Source organism: Arvicola amphibius, chromosome 8 (assembly GCF_903992535.2).
Source record: "Arvicola amphibius chromosome 8, mArvAmp1.2, whole genome shotgun sequence".
NCBI classification, from domain to species: domain Eukaryota; kingdom Metazoa; phylum Chordata; class Mammalia; order Rodentia; family Cricetidae; genus Arvicola; species Arvicola amphibius.
In genome coordinates, this window is record NC_052054.1 from 34722217 (window position 1) to 34743052 (window position 20836).

At 39.6% G+C, this 20836-nt stretch overlaps 1 protein-coding gene and 1 long non-coding RNA gene across 5 annotated transcripts in view; one reads left to right on the plus strand and one right to left on the minus strand.

The window, feature by feature from the left end:
* Positions 1-12828, plus strand: part of LOC119820892 — a 74849-nt gene extending 62021 nt beyond the window's left edge. Inside the window, exons 2-6 of one of the 3 annotated variants that reach the window (XR_005286545.1) lie at positions 2043-2225; positions 7533-7713; positions 8040-8185; positions 9791-9872; positions 10851-12828. This is a non-coding gene — a long non-coding RNA (uncharacterized LOC119820892). Of the gene's footprint in view, positions 1-2042; positions 2226-7532; positions 7714-8039; positions 8186-8562; positions 9225-9790; positions 9873-10850 lie in introns of those variants that run through there. The other 2 variants (XR_005286544.1, XR_005286546.1) reach the window with 2 other exon arrangements.
* The window catches only part of Lama2 (laminin subunit alpha 2), a 594199-nt gene continuing 580679 nt past the window's right edge, over positions 7317-20836 (minus strand). For both annotated transcript variants that reach the window (XM_038339597.1, XM_038339596.1), the window contains 7 exons: positions 18606-18718; positions 18124-18313; positions 15912-16067; positions 14349-14502; positions 11192-11322; positions 8726-8948; positions 7317-7686 (listed from right to left, as the gene is read on the minus strand). In XM_038339597.1, the coding sequence (XP_038195525.1) occupies positions 7529-7686; positions 8726-8948; positions 11192-11322; positions 14349-14502; positions 15912-16067; positions 18124-18313; positions 18606-18718 (1125 nt within the window). In that variant the 3' untranslated portion in view covers positions 7317-7528. The remainder of the gene's footprint in view (positions 7687-8725; positions 8949-11191; positions 11323-14348; positions 14503-15911; positions 16068-18123; positions 18314-18605; positions 18719-20836) is intronic.

Sequence of the window (20836 nt, forward strand, 5' to 3'; positions counted from 1 at the left end):
TAAAAATGCTTGGCCAGTAACTCAGGCTTTTTATTAACTAGATCTTACATTTTAAGTTAATTAATATTCCCTATTTAATTCTGCCACATGGAAGTAACTTTTCTCAGTACAGCATGCCCACTTTGTTCTCTCTGAATCTGGCAGGCATCACTTCACTCTGCCCTTCTCTTTTCCATCATCCTTAGTTTGGTTGCCATGCCTATACTTCTTGCCTGGCTACTGGCCAGTCACTGCTTTATTAAGCCAATTCAAGTGACAAATCTTTACAGTGTACAAGAGGATTATTCCACAGCAGTTGCCCTCTGTGGTTCTTAGAAGAGTGTATTGTCTTGAAGGGAATGCTTCTGAGATTCTGCCAGGTGTGGCCCCAGGAGGTCGCAGTTAGATCATGTTTCTAGATATTGGGAGCTGATACTTAGGAATATGGATGGTTTAGAAGAAGAAAGTTGAGAGGGTCCTCAGGAGGACAGAAGACAGAATATGCTTTCAGGATCTTTGTAGACCTCTGGGAATGGGGGAAAATAGGAAATAGGGATCAAATCAGGTGGCCTGCTACAAAGTTGGGAAAAGACTGGGTAACTGGAGCTAGAGAACAGAAAGGAGAGTGTAGATACTCTACCTAATTCTCTGACCAGCAAGGCCATGAGTTTTCAGGCAGTGACTGCAGAAATTGGTAGCTAACACAAAGGAATGGGGCGAAGGAGAAGCAATGTAGGATATGATATGGATCGTCTGCTGGAAATAGGTGCAGAGAGGAAATGGAGGCCATAGCAACTAGTCTGCTATAGGATTGAAGATGGAACTGGGACATTGGGATTGTAGGAGAAAACCTCATCTGTTTTCTTGATGATAGCCATTCTGCCTGGGGAAAGGTAAAATTTCAAAGTGTCTTAATTTACATTTCTCTGATAGCTAAAGATGTTGAACACTTCAACTTTCTGTTCAGTTAATTGAACTATTTATTGACTGGATATTTTATATTTCTCCCAAAATAATCACACAGAAGCCATATTATTTGCAATACTGTTTGGTCAATAGTTTAAGCAATTTCTGGCTAAAACATACCTTAAATTAACCAATCTCCATTAATCTGTGTATTGTCATGAGGCTATGGCTTACCGGGTAAAGTTCTGACATCTGTCTCCAGCAGGGCTACATGGTTTCTCCTTGACTCTGCCTTCTTTCTCCCAGAACCCAGTTTAGTTTCCCCTGCCTAGCTCTGTTTTACCCTATCACAGGCCCCAAACAATTTCTTTATTAACCAATGGTATTCACAGCATACAGAAGGGAATTACACATCATAGGGTCTATCTCCAAAATCAGTCATGTGCGGAGTTGGGCATTAGGATTGCACATGAATTTTGTGAGGACAGTTCCACCCCTAATATTCCCATCTCACTAATGGACACAGATGACATTCCCACTTAGGTAACTGGTGCAAATGTTAAACAGTGAATCTTACCACTATCCAGATTCTAAGATAATGCTTGAGTTCAGCACCCAGGCCTGGTAGCCTTTTCCTTTGGGTGCCTTTTGGACAAGCAAATGAGGAAACTGGATTTTAATGTGTTCACATATCTCTACTGACTAAACAGAAAAAAAAAATAAAAAGAAACAAGATAAGAAAAGTTTCCCAGCACTATGACATTTGCAGGTGGTTGTAAAAATGACTCCACACTTGCAAAACTTTATGATTTGTTTCATATTTATGTTAATAATACTTACCAGTTTTATACATAAATAAGTCCAATAAAATCTCCATAAAATCAGAAGATTTCAATTTGTTAAAATCGTCTTTTCTTTTGTGAAGTAGAAAATCTAGAAGGGCTTTGTAGTTGGGGACAATAGACTAAATGAAAATGGGAGACAATAGTTACAATTTTTACAACTGCTAATTGAAGCTGGGAGAGTTTGTCAGTGTGCTGGTGATTTGGGGTTAAGGTTTGTCTTTTCTTGTTTGTATTTTTCCGTTCTTGGTGCTATTTACCATGGTAACTTCCATAAAAGACCCTCACAAATGTTTTTATTTTTTTCTTTTAAAGTGCCAAGCATCTTAAAAAAGGAAAGACTGACAATCTGGTAGGAGTGAATGTCTGGAAATAAATGAAGACTCTTCACCTTTCTTCATGATTGCTGCATATGACAGAGGGTGAGGAAATTGCCGAGAAGGACTGAAAGGGAAAAATTTAACTTATTTTGGGATAAATATTAATTTGATGTTTGAGGTGAGAAATTAAAGTATGGTAGAGAAGCTTCTGTTTTTCATAAAATTTATTTTTGATTTTAAAATCTAAATAAGCTCTACACATGCATCATCAAGGGTCTACCCTGTGGTATAATTCTAGGGTGAGAGAAATCTACCCAAAGACTGATAGAGTGGATTTTGCCTCAAACAACTTTTCTGGGACCACATTGGAAAACATAGCTAATGTGGGGCTTTGAGCAGACTGTCACACTTCAGGATACCCTTCAGTTCCTCCTAATGAAATATAGAGATGGCAAGAGGCTTGAGATTTTCATTCTCCATCATACATTAGACTCAGTTGGAAACTTGTGTGTGTCTGTCTGTGTGTGTGTGTGTGTGCAAGGACCCTACTAAGGGTTATTCTTAATTGGTATTGGACAAAATTCATATATAATTCTTTTGTTTGTTAGTGTACCTATGCAATTTTTAATGTCTGCCTGGAATCAGGAGGCACTGCATTCATCTCAAAGGACATTTTGAGCCCTCCCCTTCCAAAGCACTTATCTAGAATTGACTTCAGCAGGACTTGCTTCTGATAGGAATGTCAATCATACACCTTAGCTTTCAAATTTATGTATCATCCTGAGCAGAACTTGAGGGGAAAAATGGAACCTTTTTTTAATTTAAGGAAAGCATCTTTATTCATGTTTATCTTGTCCAGTATCCAGAATAAACCTACTGCAGAAGTAATGGTTGCATTTTCAAGACACATTGAATTTCAAATAGTTTAATGGCTTAAAGGCTCTAGTTGTAGAGGCAACTAGATTCAATACAGATTTTTTTATGTGTTTGGAATTAGCCAAGGTCATGATAATAGTAGAAATTTAGTTCTACTATTTTAGAAATAGTAGTAAATTTAGAAATAGTAGAAAATTCAGTTGACGTGCAGGATACTTGTCGTAGGGAGGCCACTTGTTCGTTTCCCAGCTGCCCAGACTCCAGAAATAACCACACAGAAACTGTATTAATTAAATCACTGCTTGGGCAGTTACTTAAGTATATTGCTAACTGGCTCATACATCTAGAATTAAATCATCTCCATTATTCTATATTTTATCAAGGGGCTCATGGCCTACTGGCAAGGTTTTAGCATGTCTGTCTCTGTTGGTGGCTCCATGGGTTCCCTTTGACTCTGACTCCTTTCTTCCAGCATTCATTTTAGTTTTCCCTGACTAGCTCTACTCTACCTTATCACAGGTCTAAGACAGTTTCTTTATTAACCAATAGTATTCACAGCTTACAGAAGGGAATCTCACATCAGCTCTCTTTTTCTGTTTAAATAAGAAGGAAGGTTTTAACTTTAACATAGGAAAATTACATATAACAAAACAGGTATCAAGAAAGAATTACAGTTACAATATTTATATCTACTTTATCTTTTATCATAACTAAGGAAAACTATAACTATATATTCTTCAATTCAATCAGAGACTGAAGAAGGATATAATATTACCTAAGTAAACAGGAAGTGCATTGTAAGCAACTTTCAAAACTCTAGAATTGACAGGGATATCTCATTGCCTGGACAGTCACCCAAAGTTCTTCTGTACCATTGGGACATCCATATTCAGCCTACAGGCCCACAGTATCTAACAGACTTTTCCCCAAAGCAGAAAATTTCAAAGACAGTTCTGCCTATATTAGCAGTTTGTCAGTCACTTTTTTCTGTGGCCTCCAGAATGTCTGCAAACTCTTTTATGAAGCAGGAACCCCTAAGGACCGTCTCAGCTTTAAGCAAGTTCAACAGTCTTTCTCTGTGGGTCCTGCATGTCCAGTTCATACATCATAGCAACCAGCAATCCAGGCAAGAGCAGTTTCTTACACAAATGCCTAACAAACTCAATAATGAGCATCTTTGTTGCCCATCTTCCTCTTGAAGTAGCTTGGTGTTGCCAGGATAGATGTTTCACTGACATGAAAAGTCCCAAGTTTTTAAAACATTTTAAACACCATGTTCTGAGGTCTTTAAAAGGTTTGAAGAATGCCTATCCACTTGAAATACATATCTGTACATTTAGAACACCTAACATGACTACAGGTTTAACTATTATAAATGATTATCTATTAACCTATATTTCTTAATTACACATTACATTTTTAAATGAGCTGCTCAAACACAATACCTTAATCAAGAGCAGAAATATACATATAACAAAATTGACCTTATTTGTATTAATAAACCAAGATCCATACCAATGCAAATCTCTATAGCAAATACTTATTTCTTTTTTGACTTTATATATTTTTAAAATTGTTTTTTTTTTGAGCTATATATTTTTTTCTACTTCCCACTTCCTTCCTTACCCCTCCCTTCCTACCATCTCCCGTGGTCCCCATGCTCCCAATTTACTCAGGAGATCTTGTCTTTTTCTACTTCCCACGTACATTAGATCCATGTATGTCTTTCTTAGGGTCCTCTTTGTTGTCTAGGTTCTCTGGGATTGTTGAACTGTAGGTCACATATTTTGTTTTATGTCTATAAGCCACTTATGAGTGAGTACATATTATATTTATCTTTCTGGGTCTAGGTTACCTCACTCAATATGATGTTCTGTAGATCTACCCATTTGCCTGTGAATTTCAAGATGTAATTATTTTTTTCTGCTATGTAGCACTCCATTGTGTATCCTTATTCATTCTTTGGTCGAGGGGCATTTAGGTTGTTTCCAGCTTCTGGCCATGACAAACAATGCTGATGTGAACATATTTGAACACACATCCTTGTGTTATGATTGAGCATCCTTTGGGTTTTTACCCCAAAGTGGTATTGCTAGGTCTTGAGGAAGGTTGTTTCCTAATTTTTTTTGAGAAATCGCCATACTGAAATCCAAAGTAGTTGTACCAGTTTGCACTCCCACCAGCAATGGAGGAGTGTTCCCTTACCCCTCTCCAGCATAAGTTGTCATCAGTGTTTTTGATTTTGGCCATTATTACAGATGTAAGATGGAATCTCAGAGTTGTTTTTGATTTGCATTTCTCTGATGGCTAAGGATGTTGAGCATTTTTAGACATTTTATATTCCTCTGTTTAGAGTTCTATGTTTAGGTCTGTACCCCATTTTCTTTTATTAGATTATTTTTATGACCAATTTCTTGAGTTCTTTGTATATTTTGGAGATCAGCTCTCTGTCTGATGTGGGGCTGGTGAAGAACTTTTCCTATTCTGTAAGCTACCATTTTGTCTTGCTGACTGTGTTCTTTGCTTTACAGAGCTTTTCAGTTTTAGGAGGTCCCATTTATTAATTGTTTCTCTCAGTGTCTGTGCTACTGGGGTTATATTTAGGAAGTTGGTTCCTGAGCCAATGCAATGTGTTCAAGTGTACTTCCTACTTTCTCTTCTGAGGTTCAGTGTGGTTGGCTTTTTATTGAGATTTTGATCCATTTAGACTTGAGTTTTGTGAATGGTGATAGATATGGACCTATTTTTATTCTTCTATATATTGATATCTAGGTATGCAGCACCACTTGTTGAACATGCTTTCATTTTTCCATTTTATATTTTTTTCTTCTTTGTCAAAAATCAGGTGTTCATAGGTTTGTGGAATGATATCTGGGTCTTTGATTTGGTTCCATTGGTCCTCCTGTCTGTTTTTTATGCCAATACCAGGCTGTTTTTAGTACTGTAGCTCTGTAGTAGAGTTTGAATTCAGAGATTGCAATGCCTCCAGAAGTTCCTTGGATAATTATTTCTTAATAGTGGTGATTTTCTTCAAGGGGAAGATTCCAAAAGCCCTCTGCTCTAGACTGAATGCTGTCTCACAAGAGGGTTTTTTCTTTTTTAACTCCAAGGAAATAGATTTAAAACCCAAGCTTAGGTTGAGAATTGCTTTCAATAGAATATAATAGAAACATGTGGACAAATTGTGCAGAGCCACTGTCTAATGGTAAAATGCTAAGTGTACATTTGCCATCACAGAGATGGAAACAGCACCTTTGTTCCCCTAGCGGATAACACCATCCTAATCGATTACTCTCCTGATGCTCAAATTTCTTTAGTGGGTTGAGATTTCTGTTCTTTTGCATCAGTGGTTCTCAACCCCTGGGTCGTGATCCCTTCCACAGGTACTGCATATCAGATATCCTACATATCTGATATTTACATTACAATTCATCACAGTAGCAAAATTACAGTTTATAAAGTAGCAAGGAAATAATTTGATGGCTGGGGGTCAGCACAGCATGAGGAACTGTATTAAAGGGTTACACCCTTAGGAAGGTTGAGATCCACTGCTTTACATGTTCTGAATTATCAAATCACAGCCATTTCTTCTGAAGGTGGCAAATGAAATGTTTCCCTTTAAAACTTGATGAATAAAATCCAGGCTAGTCTTGGTTCCCACACCCCTTTGAAGATGACTGAACAGAAAAAAATACAGAAAAGAAAAAAAGCAACCCGGACTCTTGTTGTTTTGTTTTGTTTTGTTTATAGGAAATGACTTTGTTGGGTAATACTATGTGTCAGGAAGATTCAAGGGGAAATGTCTTTGAAGTTTCAGGTGCATGGCCTCCTGATAAATACAAATGCTGTTTCCTCGCTTTCTCTCCATCTGAGCATAGGTTGTGAACTCCCTCTTATAAACCTAAAGTCCACAATCTCACTACAGTAGCAGAGACTGAGCTTCACTGTCATTCTGCCGCTTGGCTCTGGCTTCTTTTGGAAGCCTATAAATCATTATCAAACAAGAAAATCAAGTAATTAAGCTCTCCGCCTTGAATCTGATCTATACTATCAACCTTCAGCATGAAAAGGTATTCACTCATAAGGCCCCATAAATGTTCTAATAATGAACTTGGATTAGGGAAATGATTTGCTAATGCTTTTGCAAACACAGAGACTGAAGGACCTGATTACCTCCCAAACACAAGTACAAAATCCACTTGTTTTCAGTGGCTTGAACATAAAGTCAAAGCCAACAGCCATGGAAGAGCATGAAAAAAGTATTCATAGATGTTGTCTCTTTTTATAGTTGCCTCCACAAATTGCATTTTTAAAATGATGACTTCAGGGCATGTTGCAAATTTATTTTATGGTCATTTACCTTTCATCTTTAAAAATCACACAAAACATGAAATTATTTAGAATGAAATAATTGTTTTAATACTTATAAGTTTGAAAGAGAACTTGAGTTAAAGTTCAATCTGTGGTCTGAATTATCACCACCTGAAAACAGAAAGAATTCTATGTATGTGCACACATTAGTTTTATTATTATGCATAGGGAAAGATATTGTTTAACTTGATACACTTGCTTGATGGACCCTTTACGGGCTTGAACTTCTCTTTATTAGGCAGCTGGGCATGATACAGGTTGAACACCCCTCAGTTCCAGGGCCTTGGAGAAATTAACCTCCAGCGGCTTGCCAGTGCCTTTGGTGAGCTTCAGAGATCGGATGCAACCACGGAACCGAATGTTGGTGGTCAGGCCAAACTGATTGAGGCCATCTGGAAAGACAGAACAAGAGATTTCAGGTTTGCCCTTTTTTCCTTAAATGTGCTGGTGATTCAGTCCAGAAACCTTGTGCACACTAGACAGGCACTCTACCATTGGTCCAACCCCTACCCCCAGCACCCACTCGGGGACCCCAACTGTCTGCAACTCCTGACCCAGGGGATCTGATGCCATCTTTCTCTGGAACCAGGCATGCACATGGTTCACAGACACACATGCAGGCCAAAAATCCATGCCCATGAAATAAAATTTAAAAGAGAAAAATCAAAAGAAACTGTCAATCTCCTCTACTGTCCTTTGCTCTGCCTAACTGTGCTAAATACTGCACACTCTTCTTGCTTCCTAGGCAGAAGAGCTTTGCATAAGGGAGAACAAAAATTGTCCTTTCAAAATGATGGCAGCTCGCTTCAGGTGTCTGTATTGTCTACATGTTGGTCATGAAGAAACAGTGGCCTCATTGCTCAGTTTGCCCCTCTTGTTCATGGACTCTAGGTAACTATGTAGTTCATGTGCCATATTTAATGTGTTGAAGAGGATTTTTTTTGTACAGATTTATTGCTTTGGTTTCTTTGCCATATAAATATAAACTCTATAATAACTTTTGTGGGAAATTAGCTACATTTAACCTGGAGAATTCTAGAACTGAAGGAAATAAGTTCAGCAGAATTTTATGATTCCTCTGATACATTAATTTTAAAATCAGAAAAAAAGCCCCACAATTCTGGTCTCAACTGCTATTAAATGCTTTATATATTTTATAAGGCAGATTCATTTCCTTTAGCTTTAGCCTCCCCTTGGATGAAACTTTGGGGGTGATTATGAAAATTTCAGCTCCATGTGGTTTAAATAAATGTCCTCTCATTTTACAGACTGGAAATTTGAGGCCAAATGTTATTTATGGGAGGAGATTCTAAAGCTGTGGAGCAAGCACCCTTAAGTACACATTCTTGGACATGGCTCTACAAATATAAATGTTTAAAACCACAAGCATAAGGAGCAAACGACATGTTTGCTGGAGCAGCCAGCACTCACCTGGGAAGCCGCCAACAAAAACAGGGTCGTTTGTATCGGCCGATGTCGACGCCGAGTTTGGGCTCTGGGCATCCACCTGGTTTCCATCTACAACAAGCTCGAGGCGGTTTTTGATCTTCTTAGCAGTCACTTTATGCCACTGTCCGTTGCACATATGGCCCGGGATCCCAGCATCATAGACGGCGGTGAATCGGCCAGCGCCGTTATCCACATGGAACAGAAGCTGGGAAGTAGGAAAATGAGCAGTCACAGGTGGCTTTAGCAGAGGCGAGCTCCACAGCCCACACAGTGGAAAATAGAGTCTAGAGTGAACACAACTGAGGCCTATTTAATTTTGTTTTTAATCTGGACAAAAGTTGAGCCCGGAGAAATAGCTCAGCGAGTAAAGCGCTTGACATGCACTTAAAACCACTTAGTTTATTTAGGTATTCGGTTCTGCTTCTCCGTTCATATGCTTACCCTTGCCTCCGAGTTCTTGGATGTTTTACGCTGTTGTTTATGCAAAGGTTTGAGAAATAAGGGGGAAAGAAGGAGGTAAGGATGATGGTGTATTTTAAATTACTTTTTTTTTTTGGTGGAAAACATCAGCACCAAAGGGTGGAAATAATAGGCACAGTTGAAGTGCAGTTCTTGAGTTTGATCACCGGAATTCATGTGAAAAATCCGGATATGTCAGACATGGGCTCATAATCTCAGCATAAGAGAAGCAGATTGGGGCTCACTGGCCAGCCAGGCTACAATGCTTGGTGTGCTTCAAATTAGCAACAGATAGTGTCTCAAACAGTAAGGTGGGTAGCTCTTCGGGATAGCACTACACAGCATCTTCTGACCATCATTATATGCATGTGTGCCCGTGTACACGTATGTCCGCATATGCACGTGCACACTTGAGCATACACACACACACACACACACACACACGCACATGCACACGCACACATGAGGAAAGTTAGGAAAGTTGAAATGCAAACTTAAGACTTGAGAACCAGTGACAAACCATGTTCTTTGCTCTTAGGTATTGCCAGTGTTAGCAAAGAAGGTGTGTGTTCTTGGTTCTCATTTCAGAAAAACCACTGAAGAGAGTTCAACAACAACAACAAAGAACCCAATCCACACAGAAAGCTTCTGCCACACATCTTTTTAGAGGGTAAGAGTTCTTGGTGAACCTCACAAAACTCTCTTAGGAGATATTGCTTAAAGTAACTCGTTAATTGACTTGCAAATTTACTTTAAAGGATTGCTTTTAAATTTAAACTTTTGGTGTTTTAATTGTGTTTTTCTTTCTCCTTCATGGTTTTCATTTTATATACAGGATTAAGAGTTACATAAATTACTTTTTTGGGCAAGTTTCAAATCACGGGTGCCAAAGACCTGAGCCAGAAGGCCAGTTAAATTCCCAACAAGGAAGAACTTGATTAGAAGTTCTTGTTTAAATGAGAAAAATCTGTTTTTAGTAACATGGCAAAGTCCCTGAAATTTGAGACATCAGAATTCTTTTGAAGCTGATGAAGAAAAGGAACATGCTGAAATATTAAAAACATTACTAAGCTTGGCAAAAGACTTGACAAGGTAGACGAAAGAAACATTTTGTTTAAAAAAGATTAATAAGGCTAGGTGAAAACCTTGCAAAACATATACTAACGTAAATATTAGAGTTTAGGACACTGAGTGGAGTTTTTAAAAATGCCATTTTGCATCTCTGAAGAGTGTGGTGAAAAATCACACGACCTAGTGCCATGTAAACAGTAAAAGGTTACAAGCAAACAAAGAAACTTAAAAACAATATCATGAATGTAGGCTTTGAACATCCGACAAATCTGTAAAGTTTGGCCTATCTGTTCACTTGTCCATCGTTTTTGCCTCTACGCTCCTGGATATTTTTTTCTATGTTGCTTGTGGGATGATTTGAGGAACACAAAAAGGAGAGGCAAGGAAGGTGTGTTTTAGGCCACCCTGTCATGTTTCTTTTTGGGCAACACCAGCACCCAAGGTGGGAAATGAAAGCATGATATTATTTAAAAATAAAAGTACAATACTTATGTATGAGCCAATCAGAAAATTTGTGAAATTAGATAATTGGTTGTAAAAAAAAACTAATAATGCTTATTTATGCTTGCTTTTTTAGGAAAAATATCTGGGTGCTTGTAAGTGAAATTCGGAAGCTGGTCAGTGTCACTGGGGAGATGCTCCCCCTTTACTTTTGCACGACTAGTTTTGCAGACTAGGTGAATAGAGAGAACGGATGTCCTTGGAATATGATACTAAGACCCAAGTAACCCTAAACACTTGGTACACAATTGGCCAGAACAACTGTGGTGTGAACTGACACATTGGAAGTACAGGCTGGTGAACAGGATTCCGGTGATAAACGTACACATGGATTGTGATGACCCAGCAATGAAGAAACTGGCAAGACCTGAAAAGAGAGCTGAGAGGATGAGCTGTGTTTGGGCTACGGCCACTCACCTTCTCGTCAATCATTTCGATACCCAGCCCATCCATTTTCTGACTGCTGATTCCCAAGAGAACACCAGTGGGTCTTGTGGTACGGAATTCAAATTCTACAAGAAGGTCCAATCCCACTTTGAACCCACCAACTGGGGGAAAAAAGTATTGATTAGAGTTCGATAATTTTACTCTGTAGCCTCACCAGTAGTATACTTTATCACTATCTATTGCTTGTTTCTCTTGGCTGCTGATGTGACAGGCAGGACTTTATCTATACTACTGCTAGTTTTACTCTTGGAACTGTCCAAGAACCTAGCACACAGTGAAACTTTAATGGTTGAGTTAAGTGAATGAGTGAGCACATAGTGGGACTGCACCATTGAACAACCAAATGGTTGAGCACACACTAAGCCTGAATCAAGGACTCTGGAAGGCAGGTATGATTATTTCAGAAGTCTGTTGGGTTAAGCACAGCATTTCAACGATTACTCAGTAAAATTTTATTGAGACACTCTAAGTGGCCCTACAGATTGGAGCGAGTTTAAACAGTCTTAAATATTTCATTAAATGAAGAGAAGAGTTGCAGATATGGAAATATTTTAAGACATAATCTTTTCTATTTAACCCAGCCAGTTCTTTTCTCTGGACTTTTTAACATTTGGTTCATGGATTTATTCAGCCTTTAAATAAGAATTTAAGATATTTCACTTAGGTATAAAATGATTTCCTAAGATCAGTTAAGACTACATAAAGTCCACAGAATATTAGGAAAGCACTCAAGAAAATCCTCACTGCACCTTTCATTTACTGTGCAAGCAATAAATATCACATGCGAGCACACATATCCCCAGTGAAGGGTGGCACTTGTGATGTGCTAGATGTTTTGTTCTCCTGAGAATTTTGATGAGTTTGCAAGGGAAAGGGTGATGGATCTTAAGCAATTTTTTCAAGTAAAGGGCAGAAGGAGCTGAATTGTTCTGGAAAATAAAACAGCAAGAGATAAGCAAAAAGAAGACAGGAATGATGTAAGGCATTTCAATGAAGACACAGGTAGTGCAGCATCCCATAAAATGTCCAGCGACGGGGTGACTGGCAAGCTTTTAAGAATGGAGGTATTGAATTTATATGGTTTCCACTGAAGTAACCCTCAGCTCTGTTCACCCAAGTCTTCTGTGTATTGTATTCTGCTGTGAGCTGCCATGATGGGAGAGGTTGTTGGAAATAGGAGAAATGACTTCTTTCTTTCTTTCTTTCTTTCTTTCTTTCTTTCTTTCTTTCTTTCTTTCTTTCTTTTTCTTTCTCTCTTTCTTTTGGTTTGGTTTGACCCAGTGCCAAGAATAGGTAGGAGGATGACATGTCAATCCATTAGCTACAGATGTCAGAGCCTGGCATCAAGCCTGGCTAAGAGAGTGGTCTGGCAGCCACTTGTGAATTTGTAGAAATCTTGAGAAAGCTTTTGACTTTCACAGCACTTGAATTCTGGGTTCCATCATATCCTCCAGTGTTTCAGCACCTAACAAATTTTCTCTTTTTTGGAATTCTCTTTCTACAGAGGTAGTGTTTCCTCCCTAGACCATGTTGGAGCATTCTGATATCCACTTGCACAGCTTTTATATGGAAGTATTCAATTCATATAATAAAGCTTTTCTCACATATCTGTGCTGTGGGAGGTCCTTCTGTATATGTGTTGTTTTTTTGGTTAATGAATAAAGAAGTTACTTTGGCCTATAGCAAGGCAGAATTTTGCTAGGCAGGGAAAACTAAACTGAATGCTGGGAGAAAGAAGGCTGAGTCAGGGAGAAGCCACATAACCCCAACAGTGACAGACAACAGAACTTTACCTGGTAAGCCACAACCTCATGGCGATACACAGATTAATGGAGATGGGTTAATTTAAGTTGTAAGTTAGCCAGAAATATGCTTAAGCTACTCGCCAAACATTATTGCAAATAATATAGTTTCTGTGTGATTATTTTGGGGCTGAGCAGCCAGGAACAAATAAGCAACCTTCTACAACATATCTGTTTCTCCAGAAAACCTTTTCTGACTCCCAAACAAAACTAACCATTTTTGGAAATCTGCAGAACACTGTGTTTCAGCAAGTTATTTTTCTTTTTTTCTTGTGATTTCTCAGAAAATTGAGTTTTTTATTGTTGATAATATATTTTTAAAGACAGAACTTACATTTCTACTTATTTCCTAGAATTAACACCCACACATTGTATGTTCCTTATTTTTCACCTAAATGAACAAATATATGTCTCTCAAAAGCCCATAGTCCTAAATATTCTCCCACAGTAACTAATATAAAGGGTTTTATGTAAATGTAGATTAGTTCTATTTTCCTTTACAATGCAATGTTCAATTCAGTAATGCAGACCTATGTTGGAAATTACTACTTAAAGCCAGCCAAAATGACATCTCTTGCCATTGTCAGTGATGACTAGGTACCTCTGTGTACATGTATGTGTGTTGTGATAAAATGGAACCCTGGAAGGTAAAGGAAGAAAGGAAGAGGGTATCTCATTCCCAGAAAGTTAGGCAGAGAGCACTGAGAAGCAGACCATAACAAGTGAGCCTTCTTGCATAGTTATTTTTACTTTGTTGCCATTGACTTCTAGTGAAGGAAAAGGAACAGACTTTTCAAGTGTTCTTTTACCACATTATTTATTTTTTTCCAATCAGTTCTTATTAGAATCACACATGGGAATTTTTGTTGTCATTGTTGGTTTGCTTTGGCAGGCATAGAGACTGAACCCAGGGCCTCACCCAAGTGAGGCAAGCGCTTTACCACTGAGCTACAGCCTCCACCCTCACAAACCATATGTGAAAGTTTTAGAGGTTTTTTTTTTTTTTGTTAGTTGTAGAAACTAATTTTTGGTTTAAATGAAGAATAATAAATAGTTCAGGACCTGGAAAATTTTTATTTCTTTTTTTTAAATATTTATTTATTATATATACAATATTCTGTCTGTGTGTATGACCGCAGACCAGAAGAGGGCACCAGACCCCATTACAGATGGTTGTGAGCCACCATGTGGTTGACTGGGAATTGAACTCAAGACCTTTGGAAGAGCAGGCAATGCTCTTAACCTCTGAGCTATTCTTGGCATAGGTAAGAAGTCAGTGTTTATCCATCGTGGATACCAACAGAAAGAATGTGGAAGTCCCTCACCTGCTTTGGCAAAACCTGTTCCATCAAAGTAAGTTCCCCTTTGAGCATTCGCAAAGCATGTCCCGACGTGGAAGCTGGAAGTCGGCTGGTCCAGGTTAACAGGGGCTTGTTCCATGCGAAGATTTCTAATGCAGCCATCAAGACTGTAGGTTACCTGAACAGTCACGGCAGAGGAAATAGATGCCAAATTTAGCAATGTTTTCACCCCACAGTCAACTGTGGGCTACACTATGTGCAGTTATTAGCTATTAGAGCATGCGTCAAAGTTGCTTGAGTCTAGACTTCCATACCCCAGACTTAACAGCACACTGGACCAAAATCCAACATATAACTTGTCCACTGGGATGTTTCTAGCCAGGACCACAATAACATGATAATCTAAGGACTGGGTTACACTATGTGACCATTGTCTTGACAGAGATGTGAATTCAATATGAGGACAGTAACTTTTGATTAGTCTCTTACATTTTTGATTTCAAGTTTCTATAGATAATTTGTTAACCTTACTATCAATGCATTCTGTTGTGTTCTGTTTCTGTTTCTATGGAAAAAGATAAATTTGGAACAGTTCCACTTCCTTTAGAACAAAAACCCAGGGAAAGCAATGGTCCCTTCCCTCAGAAGATATACACAAAATGCAAAAGTTTGTATAAAATATTTTAGGGATGATGGAATTTAGAACTAACTTAATCCTATAATGCTCTGATCCACTGTGGTCTATTGGATTTTGAAATTCCAGTTGACCATTTTTGCTCTCATCACTCCAGACTCTTGTTTTGGATAGATAGGTGGGAAGCATAGTTATGAAAAAGGTAATGTATATTGGTCACACACATATCCACACACATATCCAGGTGCTGAGCATTGTGACTGAAGTAGTGATAGGCTCTGATGCATGACACTTGTTATTGAGTGGAGTCTCAATCGTGTTTGTGATGCAGTCACTAAAATCCCTAATCCCAGGCACTTCTCAGAACTGTGCTTTCTAAAGTAAATCATGACACAAGCCAGGTGTGCAAAACTTAACTGGTAAATATTAATTTGTACAATTTTTAAGATTTTAAATTTTGAGGTCAAAATTTGGGAGCTACTCTTTAAAGTCTGCATCTCTTAAGAGTTCTAAAAGAGCAGCATGAATACGGCCTTCATCTTCCTTGTCCAGTGCTTTCATACCCAAGTCTTTTTACCAAAACCTTACATGTATCATCTCCTTTAATCTTTATAGAATCTTTATTTGGTTGGCATTATCATTACCATGTTTTGAAAATAGAGAGATCATTTAAAGAGAAGTGAAAATATTTGCTCAAGCTCATACAGCTAGTGTGAACATCTAGTTAAGTAGATATTCAAACCAAGGGTGTTGGACACCAGGGTCCACTTCAGCATTCTGTGGTAGTTTCTCTCATAGTCAAGGCTACCTAGAAGACTTTCTCTGTTTCTTTAATAAGATGATTTCCCACACACCAGCAAGTAATCATGAGATATGGGACTTCAGAATTTAAAAAAAGAACATGCACAAGTCATTAACTCTACCAAATTAACAACAAAGAATTAGAAACTTACTGGACCAATCCTGCGTGTGGTATAGTTGATCGGCAACCCACCAACGTACAGCATCCCCACAACGTCCAGGATGTCAGCTTTCTTGGGACTGACGGTTTGGTTGGAGGCATCATCTACAGAAAGAGTCCCTTCTTGTTTCACTCTCAGAATCTTAACCTACAGAAGTGAGGAGGCATCGTTAACATTTGCCTTTAACAAAAACAAAAGACGTAAGAACTTTCCTGGTATTTCCAAGGGAAAAATGATATCACTCACGTGCTAAGCCCATAATACAAGTGAAAGTAAATGTGTTTACAGAGCATATCAAATGCTGTCCTTGAGTATAATTTCTTTCTGAGTAAGTACCAGATACAGTTCCAGAAATATGAAGAGAGATAGATGCTTCAGAGGTCGGTGTGTCATAAAGAACTTGGCAGACTAACAGCTTTGCCTTGAGCTAAGAGAGATGCAAAATGCGTTTCTTTGTCATTATCACTATTATTGAAACAAGGTCTCATTATTCAGCTTGGGTTGGCTCTGAACTCAGGATCCTGTTGCCCCAGTCTCCCCAGTGCTGACATGATAGGCATGTTTATTGCACTCGCTTTCCATGTCTACCTTTAGTAGTGCATTACTTTGGATGAGCAAAGCCTGAATTCATGTATGCCTACTAAGCCCTTCCTGTGAAAAAAATTTAGGAAGAAGGATCAGGGCAGGGGACGGGTGTTGCTATTCCTGTAGCAGCTGATTGGTCTACAGTCAGGGAGGAAGATGTAACCCTGAGATCTGCTGATATCATGAGATGAATGAATGAGAGGAACCGGAGGAATGTGAGGCCTGGGAAGTCTGCATTTAGCCAAGGGAAGAGGTAGGTCTTTAAATGCTGGGGCACGAAAGTGCTCTAATAGCAGGTTGGGCAGGATTAGAACAATGTAATGCCACATTTTAAATATCTATTCTGATGTAGGAAGTAATTTTTTAAACTTTCACAAATGAAATTTGTACTGGCTATGAAGGCTAATTATTCTACACAAATCTGTAGCGATATTCTTCAGCATTACACCCATATATCTGACTCTGGATATTTTTATTATAAGACCAACCTGAATTTGTGCTACATAAATTGCCTTTCCCAGTCTCAACTTGCTGGTCTGTCAACATGTCTTTTTTTTTCCCCCTCGAGTGTTTATTTATTCTTCCAATAGTCAGAGAACAGAAGAAATCGTATCACGACCTCCCTCATCAGGAGCCGTGCTTGCTACTTTGAAGGGCCCAAGCAAAATAAAAAAGATCTCATAGCTTCTTTCTGGGAATAACAAGCTGATTGACCTGCAGTTTGTATTGTAATTCGATTTTCTTTTTTTCTTTGGCTTTCTCTCTGACATGACAAGCCAAAAAGCAGGTTAATACATCAAATCCAACATCTAATAACATTGCACTTCGAAAATTAAACAGTTTATTGGTCTACCTAGGGAAACTTTGCTTAATAGACTATCACAGGTGCAGAGACAAATTTCGCGCTTTTGTTTTAATCAGGCCACATGTTAGCTACTTGCAGCCATGCCAAAGAGGAGTAAGTTGGCAAACGAGCCCTCTGTGCCCACACTAGCACCAGTTTCTGCATGTAAGGCCAACGTTTAAAGTTGTTGCAAATAACTGTTGGTGGAAATGGTACCTCGGAGTCCCTTAAACCTGATATTGCAGAGATTTCTGGTCTCTTGATTTTCAGATCAAAATGTGTTAGGGTGAGGGGCAGGTCTTAGGGCCTGTCTTAATGCTGCCGATTTTTACTTTGGCCACATATTATTTCTTAGTAGAGAGGAATGCCCAGTCTTGGAACAAACATTATTTCAGCTTAGAAGCTGAGAACACAAAAGCATCCCTAATGAACACACTCTTTTGTCCTCTGGTTCTCACTGGAGCCAACGCAACCATCTTCAACAGCCTGGCCCTGTCTCATGGACAGATGCTTGGGAACCACAGTTATGTAACAATGATAGGACTCTGTAGTATCATAACCAGCTCACGTGGTAAAGCAGAAACCTTCTCAGGTCTAAACACATTCTCAAGGCTCTGGCCATTCTCCATACCACTGGCCATTTTGTTCAGTCTCCGACACATTTCTGTTACTCTGGGGTTAGGGTCAGCCGTGGCCAAACAGACCCAGCAGGGGAAGGTTCTTGCTGTCTCCAGGACCCTTCCTAGAATATCCCCCACAACCTGGGCCTGTTACCTTGTGCCACTGGCCGTCATTGATCCTGGTAGGGATCATGGTGCTGGTGTTGCCACTTCCCAAGTCATAGCTGAAGTAGGGAAATCCATTTCTCAGCTGAACAGTAGCAAAATCAGCATGATTGATGCGAGCCATGTAAAAGAGCAAGCCTGATTCAGCCTCCGTTCGCACTTCCAACTCAATGGTGAGACTATGAAATACAAATGGGGAGAAGAAGCAGAAAACCAAGAGCACTGTGAGGCCAAGAAAAAGTGGTATCATATGAGAGACGCACTGTGATGATGGATGTAAAATCTGGAACGAGGGACTTTATAGGGCTATGAATCTCCTGTATATGAGCTCAAAGCAAACAGAATTCTGTTTCCTCCTCAGTGGATTAAAAACAAACAAACCTCTGTCTCTGGGGATTTTACCTGTAGTTGATTAGGCTTGATTCAGTGTGAATACTCAGTGCTTGTGGCATGTTCTAGAATAATACATACCGGTTTTTCACTTTGGTGTCATCAAAGGCAATGGCGATGTGGCTGTTTTTGGAAAGCCCGAACTGCTTCGTCCCCGCCAGGAGAGCTGGTTCTGATTCTGCCACACAAGGGCCCTGAAAAATACCAAGGACAGAAGGCGCGATTACAGCCGTTTGCGAACAGGCAATGCTGCAGACTGCGTGGTTCCATCTATTCCCTTCACGGCACTGAACAATGCAGAATTCCTCAAGAATAAAACGCGCTTCTTGCTCATCTCTGCAATCGGCGGCGTATGCAGGTGCTTATGCCGTGCTCGGTGGATTTGAACTAGTTTTCCTTAGCCACCTCCTGGAGTTGCTGAAGGAACGTGTTAAAAAATGTATCGATACATTCATACTTTCCTCACTCTCTAAGGAAAACATGCTTGATATTTCTGTGGAAATTGCAATTTCTTTTCCTCATTTATGTCACGGAGTTTTGTTTTTAGAAGACGGAACAGGGAGGACTATGGGATGCCACGTGGATTATGAGAGTAGAAAAATGGGGTCCTTTTGCCCTCCCCATTTCCATTTCCCATGTATTTTTTTTCCATGAAAATTATCAGTCCACTAACACGGAAATTCAGAATTTCAAGATGGTGTATCTAAACCTGCAAGTCAGCCCATTCAGGCCTTAGCCAGTTGCTAGGCAACCATCACATTTTTTTTTTTTTTTAAATGCAACCCACCACACACCATTTCCACTGCTGCTGTTCAAAGATCAGCTTCCCAGGGTGCTTGAGAGGGACAGCTAGGTGCATGTATGCGCAGTTACGTGCTTTAATGCTCTGCTGTCACTGCCTGGAAATTCATAATAATTTTTGATGAAGGGAACCTGCATTTTCCTTTTGTACACAGCCTCAGCGATCACAAAACCAATCCTGGCAACTTGGACTCTCACACACAGCTCAGGAAGCGAGGCTCCTCAAATGACAAAGCCACAAGCCTTCTCCTCATTCGTTTTCTATTTTCCCAGGCTGGTTTGACATGCAGGTGGCTGACAAAGTCGTTTAGAGGCCGGGCTCATGGGAGGATCCATGAGAATAACATGCGCCCTTGCACGCACACATCTGCTTTTCAGATCTGAGATTAATAGCTACAAAAGGGCAGCCACCCCAGCCAACGCTGATGAAGCAGGGCTTCTAAACAACCCAGGGCAGGCTTTTGATGAGGGGGCGTTCTTCTCCAGCAGAGTGTTTCAGACATGACTCATCAGCACCTAGGACATCCTTATGCAAGGGAAAGCCTTATTCTCTTTTCTCTCGAGCTTAGTCAAAGGCGCTGTTACGCCACAGCAGGTAAAGGGGCTTAAAGTGTTTTGAAAGCTATAAAATTGGTCTTTCTGGAGGTGGTTCCTTTCTTGACTCCCGGGAGATGGTCGGTTATGAAGAGAAGGCTAGCCGAAATTCATATGGCTGTGCGAACGCACACTGGGTAGGGCGAGACAATTCTATTCATGACACCGAGCAGTACTTTCCCTATTGCATGTCCAACAAAGAAAACCCACATGGAACACCTTTAATGGCTACATGGCCTGTCCCACGCAGGCTACGAATAGAGTAAGGATCTTTAATCAGGCTTCTGGGGCGTTCCATGTACAGAAGACCTTCTCAGCAAATGTAGGATGTAGCCTTCCTTAGAATTCCCCGAGAGAATGGATATGTTGTGAATTCTTGGGAACAGAATTTTACCAACACATCTCTCAACTTTGAGCTCTGAAAACAGACATTGAAAAAAGCAGTAGATGTCAAGGAATTAGGAACCTATAATGCACAGCCTGAAGAAATCCATCCACAAGTAGGTAACTTATCCATTCACCAGAGAATATGTTAGCACCAAAATAATACCATAAAATATCATTTTCTAATATGGCTTTTTGAGTGATCAGGATGGCAGTTGTAACGTTTAGGTGTTTTATTAGTGGTATGCTTTGGACAGCTTGTGTCTTTGAATGTCACGTGGTAGTTGAACATCATGACTTTGCCTCTTGGCAGAGGAACAGGTCCTCGGCTGAGCAACCCGTCTCACTGACACTGAAAACGGTATCAAATTTCCTAGGCGGTCATTTTAGAAACACTTTCAGGTGGAAGGGATTCCGTCCAGGTCCTTGGGCTCCGATGCCATTTTATAGTACAATCGCTTAGGCAAGAGGAAAACCCTGTGAGAGGCCAGCTTCACATCTGTGTAAGGGGGGGGGGGAGGGTCTGAGATTCA